Below are 16,489 nucleotides of genomic sequence, written 5' to 3' on the forward strand. Positions count from 1 at the left end.
GATCAGTGTATACTGTCAAGGGCATAACAACACTGCAAAACACAGACTGAATTCAATTTTGCCAAAATAGAATGTGTTCAGTTAACTAGTTTTTTATTTCTATTTATTGTTTCTTGCCTCCACTTAAGGTTGCCTTTGAGACTACAGAAAACTGTTTATTGATTCTTAAACTGTTATAACATCATAAATGAGAGCAGTAACTTCTTTGTATGGCTATGCACTAAAAGCTAACCTCTTGGCAAAGCCCAGTACTTTATTAAACATAGAGGACTAAACTTTTGGCACTATGATCACACAAGTGCCTTTAATAAGAGTCAAGAGAGTTTTTCATAATTTGAATGCTACAACAGAGATACCTTATATTTGGTCAGATCTTTTGTTTCCCTTTAAAAGTGCTCTAAATGTTCAGCAGGCAAAAAAAAAAAAAAAAAAATCGAACACCTTACTTTCCATCTTTACTATATATAAACTCTCAAATAAGACAGAACAACTGAGTGGGATAATGTTTTCAATTGGCTTCACTTCATGTATAATGCCTGAATTGCACATTTATCCCTGCAGCTTATTTTAAAACTGATAACTGGTTGACTACAAGGGCAGAAAAAACAGGAAAAAAAAAAAGAATTATTTTCATTAGTTCTAAAGCTTTTCATATTCTTTGGAAAAATTTATGTGATGATCTTGAGCAGTAGTTTTTGGAGATAGTTTTATTTCAAATTGCTGTGAATTATTTAAAATAATTGCTGAATTAGAACTTTAAGATTCTCTTTAGAGATTGCTTAAAGTGACGAAATGGTTAAACACAAAAATAGTATGGGTCAAAATACAGCAACAATGTTCTTGCTGCTTTGAACACATACTTTTCCATCTTTACATTGACTACAATCATTTTAACACAAATTAAAATTTGAAAATTTTGTGTCTCACATAAATTGGCAGTAACACATTTATTTTCAAGGTAGCTCCAATCTTTTCACAATGTTATTATTAAAACCAGTTGAAATTTAAGGTGAGATTGTCAAAAGTACACTGCATTAGCCTATTCCTGGTCTCCAAAAATGTCAGTGAAACTCCTAATGCTCATATTGGCAGAGTCAGATTGATAATTGCACTGATTATGTCCTAACTTATCTGTATTTGCCATTACAGACCTGATTCAATTCACACTAAAAGCAAGAGGGTGTCTCTAACTTTTTGTGGGCAGGAATGGTACCCTGCAGTACAGGAGGAAAAAGAACAAGAGCAGAGCTCTTCCAGTTGTAGATGGAGACCAGCCCATAAGCTATGCCAGGCTTTGTCCTGTGCTGCAACGCATTTTCCCTTCCAGGGTGACTCAGCTGCTCTAGAAACTGCAGTGGTGGAGTGAGGTCAGAGATTTTAACCTCTCCCTCCCTCCTCATCCTCCTACTCCCACACTGAACAGGAAACAGTGGCTCACTAGCAGCTGTTTTCTGCCTTCTACAAAGAGCAGCAACATAAGCAGGTCAGAGTAGAGTAAGGAGCTTGTTCAGTGATGGCTAGTGATCCAAGTGGGAGCTGGATGGAGTCCTACATTACTTACCCTTTAGTCACTTAGACAACCTGTTTGTAATTATTAACTGTTAGCAAGAAACTTGAATAATCATAACATTCCCCATGTAACACAGAAATGCACTTTGTCTTGAAAGTCATCTTGTAGAAGCCCTCAGAAATGGAGCTCTGTTCCCAATTTTCTTCGTTTTTCAGTAATACTGAATAACCCGTAAACTTACAGACATGGGAGCTGTCTCAGGCCAAGGCACTTGACTTTGTAATAGCACAGAAGCCCTGACTGAGCAGTGGCTATTACCCAAAATATGCAAGTACATCTTTACAAAGTGACAAAGCCCTATTTAAGTCCATGGTAACAAGACACACGAAAACTTCTGTACATCCTTAAGTAACTGACTGAAGAGGGAAGAAAAGTGCCTGCTAATGAAGTATATGTTTAAATATTTTGCTGAAGTGGGTTTTGCAGAAGATCATGTTAAATGCAACCTGATTACATATTATTATAAAACCAGGTCAATCTTAAACAAAGTTTATGAAGCATAAAACCATAAAAGCAAAAGGAAGTCTGTCTGCTTCCAAAAAGTCTACAATAAAAAGGGTAATACCAATTTAGTGAAGTATCAAAACAGGTCAAAATTATATGGGACTAATGTGGGACTAATTTTGTCTGCTGAGACACTACCATGGACATCACTTAACTGATAACTTACTAACAATTTACTGGACTCCCAAATTTTTCCATCCAATATCATACATATAAATATATAAAAAATATATATATGCATAATCTTTTTACCACTGAAACATTCTCATTATTGTAAAAAAAAAAAAAAAATCAGACCTGATGAAATCAAAATCCTTAAGCAGCCACTCCACACTTTCATTAAATCTTACCATAAATTTACATTTATGTTTGGAAACTGTTTGCTGTACAGAAGCGTAACAATTTGATACTGACATGAGGCTTAATTTGTCACCTATGCCCAAAGGACTCTTAGGTCCAGATCCAAAACAGATTTGAACATTCAAGTTGTGTGCCTAAGTTCAAACTGAACAGCTATAAAACTCTAGGGTGCTGTAAGATCACTTAAACTCCTGCAACACTCCAAATTTATCACCTTAAATTCTTAAGAAACTGAAAAGTCACCATTTGCATCCATGCAGAATTGCTGTAAGTCATGGCATGATTAAATAGCATCATGCTTAACTCATTCCTAAACAAAATCCAGACTAAGAAAATATACCTCTACCAAAGCTTCCCAACAGATTTGGTGAATATTCTTGAAGCATAACCCTACCAAATCATACTTCTGATATAACGTAGTGGTAGGTGACACTGTATTTTAATCTGGAGAAAACAGACAGTGCACCCATCTCCTCCTCCCTTCTTAAAACACTAACATAGAGTAAAAGCTCTCACCTCAAAAGATGAGAAATATATCCCATTATGTCTAGGAGACACAAAACCTTACTTTCCAGGAATGCTTTAATCACAAGGACAGAATTATTCCAAGTGGCAACATTCTCTGTCTCCTCTTGAATTCATACAGTTACATTCAAAAAACCAATTCTGTATTGAGCCAGAAAGCAGGAGGGAGCATGACTCATACCATAAGTAATTAAGGACACTGGGGAAGAGACTGGGTTCCCAGTACTGTTCCAAGAACTGTTTCTACATTTTACGGGTTAGAGCATCTCCTCATAGATATAAAATGTAGATTAGGAATTCTTCTGGCAGATAAAGGAACTCTGAATTATCCCCTCTTGTGCAAGTGTGCTAGCCATTAAGCTTTTATGATTAAAGGACAGTGCTCATCTCATTAGCAGTTCAAAAAAAATTATTCTTACTCAGTGCTTTGAAAAGAGGGTGGTGGGCTTCCCTTCAGGAGAGGTTTTAGTGTGAGTTCAGACACCTCTCTGTACCCATCTAGGAAGCATCTGGGGACCAGGACTTCCGACACAGTTTGCCCCAGTGTTTCCCTGTTTGTTCTTAACATCATGCCAAGCATGTTGGCATTAAGCAGTTGCCTGATGAACATGTTGTCCATTGTGGATTCCAGGCTGAGACGACCAGTGTTTTACCTGAACTATGAAGAACTAGTAAATGGGCTTCCCTTTGAACCAGGCACTAAAAATTTGTGTTAGTAGTTCCAACCAGTTTTTGGTTGAAGCACATTTCAGGCTTTCATTATTTTTCTCATGGTACATCTACATCCACTAAGCAACATTCTGCATATCCACATGCTTCTGATGAACAAGACTTTCGGTTCTAGTTAAATTGCTACTTCTCTGGAGAAAGCTATAAAAATCAGGACACGTTTCACAATTCATACATCAATACAGAATGCATGTCTCTGTTAGAAACTGTATTAATATGCTACCAGAATAAAACTTTAGATACCCATGTCTTTTATTAACTATGGCCTTCAAAGACCCCAAGGAGTCTCTCTTTCAGAAGCACATCAGAAGATAAACATACTCCCAAACACAAAATTTAAATACTTCATAAACTAGCAGATCAGACTGTATCAGCATAAATTTGTATCAGACTTTCCTGTGGAAGAAGGAGTAACAGCAGGTTTTCTGCTGGAATTGTATTTACGTCCACATTAAGACTTGTGGACAAAAATATGCTTCCAAAAAAAAAACCCAAGCCCCCAAACAAACAAACAAACAAAAAAAATCAAACACTGAACACATTTCCAGTATTGCTATCTGGATGAGTAACAGGGGCCTAGAAGACCTAAATAAGAATGAATGCAACTCCCTACACTATTTTTGGCCCACTAAATGCAGGTCAACTGCATCTGCAAAATAGAGATTACATTATCTTTTCTCATCTTTCATTTAGTGATGAAAATATGACATGACAGAGAAGTAATACTATTCCTGTGTAATAATGTAATCCACAAAACGTTTAAGAGACTAGCTTCACCTATCATGTAATTTGAAATTTCTTTCTCATTATAGTATGATGTCAAATCATAACAAAACAGTGAAGAAAGTCTTTGTCATTGCCTAATTTTTGAGGAAGATATTTTAAAAACAGAGCAAAAAAACCCCTGACAATTGAGAGCCTGAAAAACTTTGGCTCCAAACCTGAAAGTTCATCTGCAGTCCCAAGAGGTCACTGCATTCTCTCCAAGCAATAACTGGTGCCTCTATAATTCAACATTTCTGTGCAAACTTTAAAAAAATAACTCCAGCTGGAAGAGGCAAGATGATTCAATGTCATTATCCTTCCTGTACTGAGAAAATGCAACAGTGCATCACTGACTTAAAGGAGGAGGAAAGGGAAAAAAACCCAACGATGTTAACTTTGCTGGCTGCATTGAGTGCCTGCATATTGTAACACTGCTAGCATGCAGGAGAATTCCAGTTTCTGCAACCTGTCCCTAATCAAACCATAACATATTCTTTCTACTGGGTTCTTTTTTTTTTTTTTTTCCCAAAAAATGAAAAAATACTACTTGAGGGGAAAAAAAGCCATAAACTGATCCAGATAATAACAACAAAATAGCACTTACACGGCTTCTTGGGACATTTCTGGCATTTGTTAAAACCCCAGGAAGTACCCACGGTTCCACAGCAGTCTTCTTGCTTGGAAAGGCCAGGAAGTGCTTTGCCACACTGGAATAGTCAGGTAAAGAATACTCCGGTTAGTGATACTGTATGATGCTCACTTCTAGTACAATGCTCTTGTTCAGTCATCTTGGGTCAACCTCTTGCTGAGACATGAAGATCCACTGGAGCTCTCAGCTGAACTTAAACAGTGCCCCATGCGTTGCAATGGCTCTCTACACAGACATGAGTAAATTAGGTGACATTATTATATTCCCCTGTGTCAACTTGAAAAGGAGAAAGAAACAGAAGAGAAGAGTATGTCATAGGAACGAGTGAGTATATTTCCAAGGTAGCAACTTGCCATTGGCACCTATTTCCTACAGTTTTCCTCATAAAAATGTGCTTGTCTACTTTTTGAAAAGCTGTACAAATTATCTCAAATACCTTTCCAATTACTCTCTTAAAGACAAAAAATATGACTCTGCTTTCCATAATGTTATTTCCTACTAAAAAGCCTCAACTTCCTGTCACCTTCTGTTTAATGTTTATGACCACTTATTGCCCAGATACTGAAGAAGGTAACAGATTACAAGATGACTGAAGTCAAAGTTAGCAATGTCTGTGTTACTGCAAACAAGTGTCTCTTTCCCCATGTAAATATTTAAATTAATCCTGCAATATTTTATGAGGACAATATTCCTTTTTTTCTCCCCAATCAAGAATATATTTATGTTTTTTAGTAATAAGATTACTAACTGGTTTTTATTAATTGCTAAATTTTGGAAGCTTAGAAGGTACCAGTTATGTTCTCGGCATGTATTTCTGAGATGCAGACATTAAAAAAATACATCTAAACTCATCAATTAGGTATAAAATGGAAGTGCACAAAGCACAAGAGAAGCGCACAACAGCTGCACTTAGTAACACTTTCAAAGCAAACGCTGATATAAACAGGCACTGCAACAAACAATTCAAAAGCGTGAATTCTCAGTACAGAGTGAATAGATCTTCCCTAATCTAACTTTCCTTCCTGACAGCATATAAACCTCTGACACAGATGCTCACTTCTGCTTAGCTTTCAGCTCAAGATAGCTGGCTCATCCTACAGCACAGGCTGTGGCCTTGTGGTTGCTTTCACTGTGGCTGGTAAGCCAGTCACTCTGCAGTGGGGATGGCATGCTGAATGCACAGGCACTGATGGCCTCCTCTAATCTTGCCCAAATTTTTCTAGTGTGCTATTCATCGTACTGACATCCATGAGACAATGATGTTTCTGAAGTACAGAGTTACTCTGTGTAGCGTCAGTGTGACTACTAACAGGATAGCAGGCTAACCCCACAACGTCAGAGCTCTGACTCATCAGAGGGTCCCCTCTTTGCATGGGGAGGGCTGCAAGGCATCATCCCAGCCATCTTCTCTGCCCCTTTTTCACAGATACTCCCTAGGTGCCTCCTGAAATATCACAGCAACAAATTAAAGCAGCATCAGTTCACTGTTTAAACATCACACTGGAATGGGCAACCTGCAGCAGCTCAGCACTTGCTGCATGTGAAGCTTAGACACCCGTCAAGAGATGTGTGAGCAGTCAGGAGCATCCTCTGTCCCAGTGAAAGGCAGCCTCTCTAGCAAAGCGGAGCTTTTAGAACAAGGGCAACTTCGTGAAGTTATGGTGCGTCTCTGCACATCACCCCTATACAGGGTATCAGCACTTGTGCTTTGAGCCTCAGAGCATAAAGAACTGTGGCCAAACAGGTTAAAAGGGACTGCTCAGTTATTGTGCAACTTTAGGAGTCTATTTTCACACTACTGTCTGCAGGGGGTCTGGAGACAAATTTTCCCATGTTCCAAGTGGTGAGAAACAGTCCTCGCCTGGATGGTATTTGGCTGTGTTAAAACAGTAAAGTATCTCAGCAAGCTCCACCTTTCAGACGCAGGCCCAGGCTTACACTATGTGAACACGTGCCTTTTAGGCTGTCTTGCTTCCCTGGCTTGGGTACTGGCAAGATTAGTACAAGATTGACCATTCCTGATCAGAGTTTGCTGAGTTCTGTTTCCAGAAGCAACTCGCGGCCTGGCACTTCACAAAGGCCATCAAAATGCACAAACAGGGAATTCCGCACAACTCTGCTGCAATAGCTCGGCTGTTTTAAAAACTGGAACTAGCTCTTTCAACTGTCTCTAGCTAGATGATATACAGATCTTGCTGCAGTTCCCAGAAGCTCAAAAATCTTTCAACTGGAGAGCACTCAATAATGTCTTCTCCAAGTGGCTGCCCTAAAAGCTTTAAGAATTCATGTTATGTCTTTACACTATGCTGGTTTCTCAACCTGCATCCCAGGTAAGCATGCTCTAGAAAGGACCTTTTACAGCTACTCAGTTTTACTTTATAATTGCAGCTGCTCAATTCCTTTTGTAGAGCTGAGACTGCTTCTTCAAAGACTGAGAAGCCACTTACTAAAGTTGTACACTGTGGCTGTTATTGAGAGTCAGCTAAATCAATTTGCAATAGAGTCTTCTCCCGCCTTGTGCCTCAGTTTTACAACTCTCCTCTCATCGAAAAGAAGTGGGAGGAATTAAGGCTGGTGCTGCACCTCCCCTTATGATCTCAGAAATGGAGCATTTGGGCAGCAAGGCACATTACCTAACACCCAGTGTTCCTCTGCAAGGTCACAAGCCTCAAGGACACATCCCAGCAGCTCGTGTGTGTTAAGGCAAGACTCCACTAACATGAGAGCCAACATGCCATCATGAACTGACCCTTCTTTTTTTCTTCCCCAGAATAAAAAAGGTGTCATTTAACAGTAGTAAATTGAAAGCATATAAAACAAAGAAGAAGAAGAAGAAAAAAAGAAGGAAGATGGACTAAAGCCCACTTTTAGTTTAGGTGTGGTGCTACAGCGTTTGCACTCTACTGAAAATCATGATCTCTGTGGTCATAACTTTTTCAAATTTCCATATAAAAACCATGAGCAAAAATAAGGATGCCAAAGTCTGAGTCATCTGGCAACTGTGGTTTGTAGTCCTGTCAGTAAAAACTGGCAATGATTAAAGCTGCTGCTCCCACTGCCTCTATGGTGAATTAAAGCTTGAAGAATCAATGATAATTTGGTTAACGTCCAGATCATTGTAGAAACTGGCCAGCGAGGAAAAGCAACTGCCACATGGGGCTCCTAGTGGTGTAAGATCTGTGTAATTTTGGAGTTATGCATCAGAAAAAATGACTGCTCTGCAAAGTCCTAAGCCAAGCAGAAACAGAGAGTTGTTCTTTGGCTAATAAACCCTGATTTCTCTGGTACATCTAATAGTGCTTCAGATACTTTCAGCACTCATGGCACTGCACAAACTGTTTCCTAGCCAGCTACAGTTTCTTAAGATGCTCCTCCCTTTCACAAACCCTAAGCATCAATGAACTGAAGGCTCTCTTTCTACAGGTCTCGAAAACTTTTAGGTAATTTCTATCCACTTCAAAAGTCCTACCCACTTCCTACTACTGAGAACAACTCATTAGTTCTTCAGACAGTCTGTTCCAGTCTCTGAGTCACAAGTGACTGGAAAAGTCACTTGGGGGAATCCGTAACTATTTTTAGTTTGTCTCACCATTCAACACAACTCCAACACATAAATATGAGCCTAAAATAATCAGGGAAGCTAAACACAAGCATACAGCTTGCACTATGCATGAAGATGATGCTATTCCCTAAGCTTAGGTTTACACTTTTCTATCCATCATCCACACACATTTTAAACTAATCTAGCCTGTATTCCTGAGAGCTTCTGGAAAAGAGGACAGATTTTCATGAATGATACCTCTGTCACAAGCTTATGATTTGAAGATAATTCTTACTGGTTCAGAAGGCAAAGAAGTCATGAAGGATTGGTATAAAAGAGCTCAACTGTGTTGAAAGAGGCTCAGCAGTAGCAACAGTATGAGGCACACATGGTACTGCTATAAAACAAAGTTCTTCCTGGGTAAAGCACTCACAGACACTGAAAGTATTGTTTCGAATCCACATATTTTTCCCCATGCGTGCCTGGGCTTCTATGCCAATATTTTATATAACTGAAGGAAGTACTGAATATTCCCACTGGTAGACTGAAATTCTGGCTGACCCTGTGCTGGTGCACAAAGGCCACCCCAAGCCACATCACCTCTTTGTTCCTCTGTCCAGACTCCAGCCTCTGCCTCATCTCCACTGCCTTGGAGCGCTAACACTACTTGAGCTGTGCGCTGCCACCAGGGTTTCATGTGTTTTCCAATGCCAGGGAAAAGGAAGGATTATGTCCTCGAAATCTCTCTGCTAAGGCAGTAGAAGGAATTTATTCAGCTCCCTGTAAAGTGTGGTAGAAAGCCCAGTCTGGCAATTAATCTCAGGGCAACTGCAGAGGATTCTGGCTGAGGGACCACAACGTTTCCTGGGACTCCCACTCCTGCGTGACCCATCTACAAATCCCTGTCACAAGCTGTTAGTTAAAACCACAATACAGGCATAAATAAAGGAGTGTCACATGATTAACTATGATTGAAATTGATAGGTGCTTTGCCTGAGTTAATAGCTAATGACTCTGGGATTCAGCTCAAAAGACTGCATTTCACATACCACAATAGCAGAAGTGAATGGATACACTGTTTAACTTTCTGTAAACTATTCAACAGGCACAGACCTTGGATTGTTGCTTCCCTTTTTTTCCTATAGGCGCGACACAGTAAGAAACCTCAAACTCAATAAACTGCATTACCTAAACAATTAACAAACACACTTAATTAGCTTACTGACCAGCTGAATGACAGGTTGTTACAAATGAAGAGTATTATCCCATGTAGCACTGGCTCACTAACAGGCATTGTCTCATAAGCAGAGGAGAGAAACTTAAATACTTCCAGACTTTCTAAAAGAACTGGTAAAGAATTTGTTTTGGCTTAAGCAGAACATTCTTCATAGGCAAGTAAAAATTATCCAGCTTTCTTCTATTTGAGTAATTAAAACAATGTTTGGTGTTTTTGGTATTCGATACATCTTTAATCTTCTGATATTTCAGAGTATTGATCTTGCAAAGAATCTATTGCGAATGAAGCATTAATCCTGGAAATGAATCCACACTGATTTCTGACAGTCTATTTGTTTAAAAACTTCAGAAGCCAAACCATGAGCTTCAAGGAATTCCAGACAGTTATTTTATTTTATGAGATGGTATTTTTAAGACTCTTCTAAAGAAAAAACATTTTAAAAGTGCTCTAAGAGAAAAAGTACCAGTATGAAACACAGAATTTTACTTGTATCATTTTTCCTGCCTAAAGAATATAAATAGGGAAGTTCATTTCATACAGCTGTCAAAAAATGAAGATACCTGAAATTTACCTCCATAGGAAATGTTTTGTTAAATCTGAAGTTCAACAGGGATATTGAATGAATAACACCAACTGGCATATTACTACTGTCATCGCCTCCAGACTATATACACTATGATCATATTGCATACAGTAGTATCGATATATTAGGTTATACATTAAGAGCTATCAACACATTTTGCTGCTCTGATTTCTAACTCAAAAACATTGATGCCTTTGTTTAATATTTCACATCGTGAAACACTCATCTAAGCCCAGTTCCTAAAAACTATGTATATTCTCAAAGTTAAGTACCTGATCAGTGTGTGCCCTTGTCTGAATCAAGTAAATGCTTAATGATTTGCAGTCAGAATCTTTATTATGATATGATGTTGACAATTTCTGATCTTTTCCAGCTGCCACCTATCTCATTTTGTATTCTACCAAGTCTGACAGCAGAGAGAAGGGTGTTGCTCAAACCAAAACAAAAGTTTCCTGTAAAAGATGTTACTGAAACACAGTCTTAAATAAACTATTTCCATAGAAATTTATCCCACTAAAGATGCTGATCAACTACCAACTGTTTATCAGACATACTTGTTATTTATCAGAACTAAGCAGCATTTGAAACACATTTGAACCATGTGTGTTTTGATCACTGAAAAATGGACAGCCCTTATAATTTTCAATAGTCTTTACTAATTCTCACCATTAATGTTATTTAGCTTAATTTATTTAAAAATATGCAACTATGCCTCTATTGTCTGCTATAGGTGGTGTATTTTGTGTTCTTTTAATGTGATTTTCCAAAGTATTATAATACACCAAATTTCACTTCCTAATACCAGAACAACTCTAATTCAGACATCCTTCTCAACAGAGCTGCAAGAAGTACGGATCTTTTCTGTAACACCTTTCAAAGTACTTCACAAGGGAAGCACAAAGCATCATTCTGCAAACAACTGACAAGTGAGGAGTGGAACATATACCCTGAACACTGCAACCTGGAACTGACCTGAATTCAAAACACCCCAACAAATAGGGGGGAAATCAGCAGAGAGTATTTTTAAAAGTCTTTCAGTGATCATTTTAGAGAGCAGTCCAGCTCCTCTCAGCAGTTACACCAGCACAACTGAGGGACAGTGAGGAGGAATGAACAAGCACAGGCACACATGACTTCTTAGTCAGCTTCTCTTCTCAACATTTTGGCGTATGCTGCCTTCAGCCAAGTATAGAATCATAGAATCATTCAGATTGGAAAAGACCCTTGGGATCATTGAGTTGAAGTAAGCAACTTCAATATCTGTCTCTCTTTAGAATAACAACTCTTCTGTATTTTGTTTTCAAGTTATGGATACTGAGATCACCAGAAGTCTCCTTCAGTAAAATGGATACTCTGCTGAAGAGAACAACATTACTTGTGAATCTAGTCAGAAAGAGCCTGCTTTAGAGAAATTTGGAAATACCAGCTTCTCCAGTTTCTTGCTGCTTTGCAAAAAGTGCCTCCCTCTTTACAGTTACGCAAAAATGAGACCAAATCAATTTTGAGAAAAGAAGACTATTTTAGCCAAAATACTGAAATGCAGTAACCATAGGAAAACACATGAATATACTTAGCAGACACTTCAAAGTGATATTAAGGGGGAAAAAAAAGCAGTGCTTAATTATCTTTAGATGAATTTTGACAGACAGTAGGGATCTACATTCTTTTCTCAATTTAAATGCAAAGTAATCATATGCAAAATTAACAGGACTCGAGATGACCAACACAATCTTTACTAGGTGCACCACTGATACTGTAGAAGTATGTTGGGAAATAAGATATTCTGTGTCATAATAAAGGCATTTTTATTAGAATTAAAATGAAAAGCAGCTGAAGAGGAGGAATTAAAGAAGAGAAACAATCTTCCTTATTTGCTGGCTTTTTAAATAGGACTTAGGGAATTGGTGATCTAACATGACAAACTCCTTGGATTTCAGAAACACAGGACTACATGCTGTGAAGGACCTTGCAGGACACCACATTCAGCCTCCCGCTTTTGAAGGCATAGTAACACACCGTGCTCTCCAGAAATTTACTCCATATTAAGCAGGATTTTTGTCCTACTGCTTCCATTGTATCTGTTTCCCAATTTCAAGTCTCTATTTTCTCAACATCATTTTCTATATAACAAGGTGCAAGTTTCAGTAAAGGTTTGTTTCCTATATGTTTATGACAACAGTAAGTTTCTGGCCTGTTAGTTTATGATATACCCTGCAAAAATCTTTTTGGTACTAAGCAAGCACTTGATGAACCACAACTTTTGTATGCAACATATCATAGTAAGCTATCATGTAACATGGTAAGCCATCCTGGAGCAATCATCGTTAACATCTCCCAGAGGAGAAATAATTGCTAAGTGTTCCACTCAGAGAAAAGAGAGGCAGCCAGGAAAAGTGAACTGACCTGAGGTAGAAAAGAGAACCATCCAGAACGCTATTTGCTTCCTATATTACTTTTTAAAAATTGAAATATTAATACTACTTTTATGGTCACTCTTTCCACTTTATTTCCCAATGCTGAGGACACTTCAGAAAACAGTCACAACTAAGCAACTCTTACATACATGTGTATATGTATCTATGAAAACATGTATCTTTATTTATCTACTCTAATTAAACTAGGACATTTCATTCCTCTAGCCCCCCTCTCTCTCTCCTCCTGTCCTTCTAAGCTTGTAGACTGACATCTTTTCACACATCTTTTACTACCCTTTTCTCACAGTTGCTGCCTTTGGTCAGTCACTTATGTTACTGCAGACAACTAAGCAAATAGGAGGTCTACAAGGATTTCTATGTTGTTAATTAAGAGTGATTGGAGGCCTGAGAATACAGCCAGATTCTTCAACCACCTGTACCATAATGTCCTCCAAGCTTCAGATCAGGGTGGCTCCAGTTTCTGACTTTAACAGCATGAGCTCTGTTGGAAATACACTGCAGAAAATACACCCTGGTTTTCTTGGGATTTGAGTATAGCAACTATCCTACTGTTTTTGCAGGAGTATTGTTTTTGAATGAGATACATAAGGGAATTTAACTAAGGGTGAGGTGAGGAAGAATGTGTTGAGAGATGAAAAGTATTGCACAGAAGGTTGTGAAAAAACCAAAGCATTAAAATCAGAGGGAAGACCAGCTGAAGTTCAAGGAAAAAGAAGGAGAGAACAAGAGATGGAGACAAACATAGAATGGTAGATGTTACACACACACAAAACCACAGCAGAGATTCTGATGTGGGTTTTTTCCTGTGCTTTTAGCCCGGACCAAAAGTAAGTTCAGCAAAGTCTTTATTAACTTGGTTGATTTCCCCTCAAGAGGCCCACATATCCTTCCATCAATCTGCTCTATAGACAGTAAAGTCACCTCTGATCCCAGGATATTTAATAAAGCATTTCTGAAGCCAAATATACAATCCACCCTGCAAAAAAATGCATAAACAATGATGACTGTTGAAAAAAAGTACAGATATTAAAATTATCCAGCATAAACTCCAGAAAGGATTTGTAACACATTGCTACTAATAGGGAAAGATCGGTTTAGCATCTCATCTGAACAAGTAAAGAGAACCCTTGTATTTAGCAAAGCAAATATCAAAGAAACAGAAAACCAAATTCTTTTAGAATAGATCTGTTTAAGAGTAAAAAAAAAAAAAAAGGTCTTTCCCAGTTCAAAGTATATTTAACATACAAATAAATAATATGCATTGCCTGACTGCAGGAAAAACATATTAACATGTCAGGTTCAAATTTGAGGGGTGAATGAGTCACTTAAATCTATATTTATGGCAAGGTCTTAAATGAATGCTCTATGAAATGTCACACTACAACTCCAATTCTAAATTGAACCATTAAATTAAATAACAAAAGGCCTCTGAAATCCTTGCTATGCTCTTCTCCAAGACTGACACTGAAAGGATCAATGAAATTTGTAAAGAATGAGAACATGCATTATTGTAAACTAGGAGGCACTACTCTTTCTTGAGAGCACTGCAAAGACACATTTTTTCCAGGGAAATACTGAAAAAAACATTTTAAAAACTGGAGACTGCGCATTTAGTAGGATTCCAAGCCAGGCATTAGGGCAATAGAAGCATATTTTCCCTTTTCTCCCGCTTTAGAAGGAGCACATTCTTGTCTTCCAGTGTGTGATGAGTGAGCTTTAGTTTTAAAACCATTGCAATGTGAAGGCATGCACAGGTCACAAAGTTTTGGATATGTCATTCAAAATACCTCACTCATGCGTGTGGCAGAGAGAACAGACAGGAAATAGATCAAGCATAAGACATAAAAGATGCAGCACCCACTGCCAAGGCTAAGATTGAGGAAGGAATTTTGTCTTCCCCTATATATGAGTGCAAATAGAAATAAAAATAAATAATAAATCCCTACTAATTATCATAATTATTTTCAGAATTTTATGATTGAACATTATAATGTCATGTTTGTTAGACCTCTCATTCCTTGGAAATACAGAGAAATAGTTGTTTGACACGGGCCTTGCTTAATTTTGTCATGTAAAATCCATGAACTTTCACTTGATCATGTGCTTCAACACTTGTCAAAGAACAAATTCAAGGTTTTGCTATTCCTCAAACAGACAAGCACAAATAGCTCATCGGTATAAATTAACACTGTAGATCCAAATCAAGCATTCCAAGCATTCCACGATTAGTAAATACTAGCCCTTAATGTTCCATACACAAACTTTGGTCTTCTAGAAACATTTTTGGGGCATGATGACATTTAAATTTACTTCCTCTGTTACATTTTTCAGAATGAATTATTTTTAAACACCTTCACATGATGGCCCAGCATGAGCAGGTTTTGGGACCTTTACTTCCACAGCAATGACTTCTGAAACTAGAGTTAATTATGTCTCTAGTAGGAATGTTACAATACTCTGCAGAAGCCAGTCACTGAAAGGAAAAGAGAAAAATATTTTACAGGAAAAAAGTCAGTTCTTTGGAGATGACAGAGGATGACTGAGACTAAGGAACTCTGATTTCAGTCTGAGGTTCCAGAAGGTAACCTTGGGATCTGTCACCTACGTTACCCTCACCCTGCTTCTGACTGCATCCCACTTCTCCTCCTGCCTGTTTCCCATCAGTGATCCTCTCCAAAGCTCCTTGCCTGTTTGTAGGTGAGGTCTCTTCCCTCCTTTTTTTATTTTTTTCTTCTTCTTCTTTTCCTGGGGTGTGTGTGCTGCTTGGAAGCCATGACAAAATTTTCTTGCTGTCAGCTCTAACGCCTGGCATCACAGCATTCACCAACAGATAGAAGAAATGCTTGTAAAGGACATTTTGCTCCAGTCCTGCATTTCAGGGATGACGGGTGGCGTCCCTTAGAGGAGAAGGCAGACCGTGCTCTGTGCAGGCAAAATCTGTGGAGAATTTTGCTGCCAACATCTAACAAATGTTTGTGGAATATACTGGAAATAGGTAAATTTTTAGATGCTTGAAAACTGGCTAACTTTGGGTGCATGTTACTGGAAGGATCAAAAATAGAGTGACCTTTGTGATAAGTTTAAGTTTCTACTTCAAAGCATACAGATGATCCAAATCTTCAATGAAACAGTCATAAATTTTTTTTTTTTTTAGCCTAAGTAAAACAACATATTCATCTCTAACATCATCACTCAAAATTTTTTTCTGAAACCTCCCACAAAATTTCAGCTTAAAAATTTCATGCATTCAGCTTAAAAATTTGATCTGAAAAGTTAAATTTCAGCAAGGTGATAAGCAATAACAGGGTCTTACTAACTTTTTAACAATCTCTTCACGTATGCTTTTTTTTCCTCTCTGTTTATTTACATATATATGCAAATACGTAAAAATGATAACACTGTATGGCTTATTAAAGTGTTTTCAAGAGCTGAAAGAAGATATGCAGTTTTGAATAGTCATATGTAAAAACTGATGTGAACATATTTTAAACTGAACTAAGGTTTTAGTGCTACAGCAAACACTCAATTTGCTTTCATGATTTTTCTACCCCATTCAATGGTCACATTTCAACCGATCCAAAACATTAGCCT

At 38.0% G+C, this 16,489-nt stretch overlaps 1 protein-coding gene across 8 annotated transcripts in view; it reads right to left on the reverse strand.

Moving 5' to 3' along the window:
* The window catches only part of LTBP1 (latent transforming growth factor beta binding protein 1), a 213,228-nt gene that overhangs the window by 99,436 nt on the left and 97,303 nt on the right, over positions 1 to 16,489 (reverse strand). For all 8 annotated transcript variants that reach the window (XM_074818245.1, XM_074818242.1, XM_074818241.1 and 5 more), the window contains one exon: positions 5,058 to 5,160. In XM_074818245.1, the coding sequence (XP_074674346.1) occupies positions 5,058 to 5,160 (103 nt within the window). The remainder of the gene's footprint in view (positions 1 to 5,057; positions 5,161 to 16,489) is intronic.

This window comes from Strix aluco, chromosome 3 (assembly GCF_031877795.1).
Source record: "Strix aluco isolate bStrAlu1 chromosome 3, bStrAlu1.hap1, whole genome shotgun sequence".
NCBI classification, from domain to species: Eukaryota; Metazoa; Chordata; class Aves; order Strigiformes; family Strigidae; genus Strix; species Strix aluco.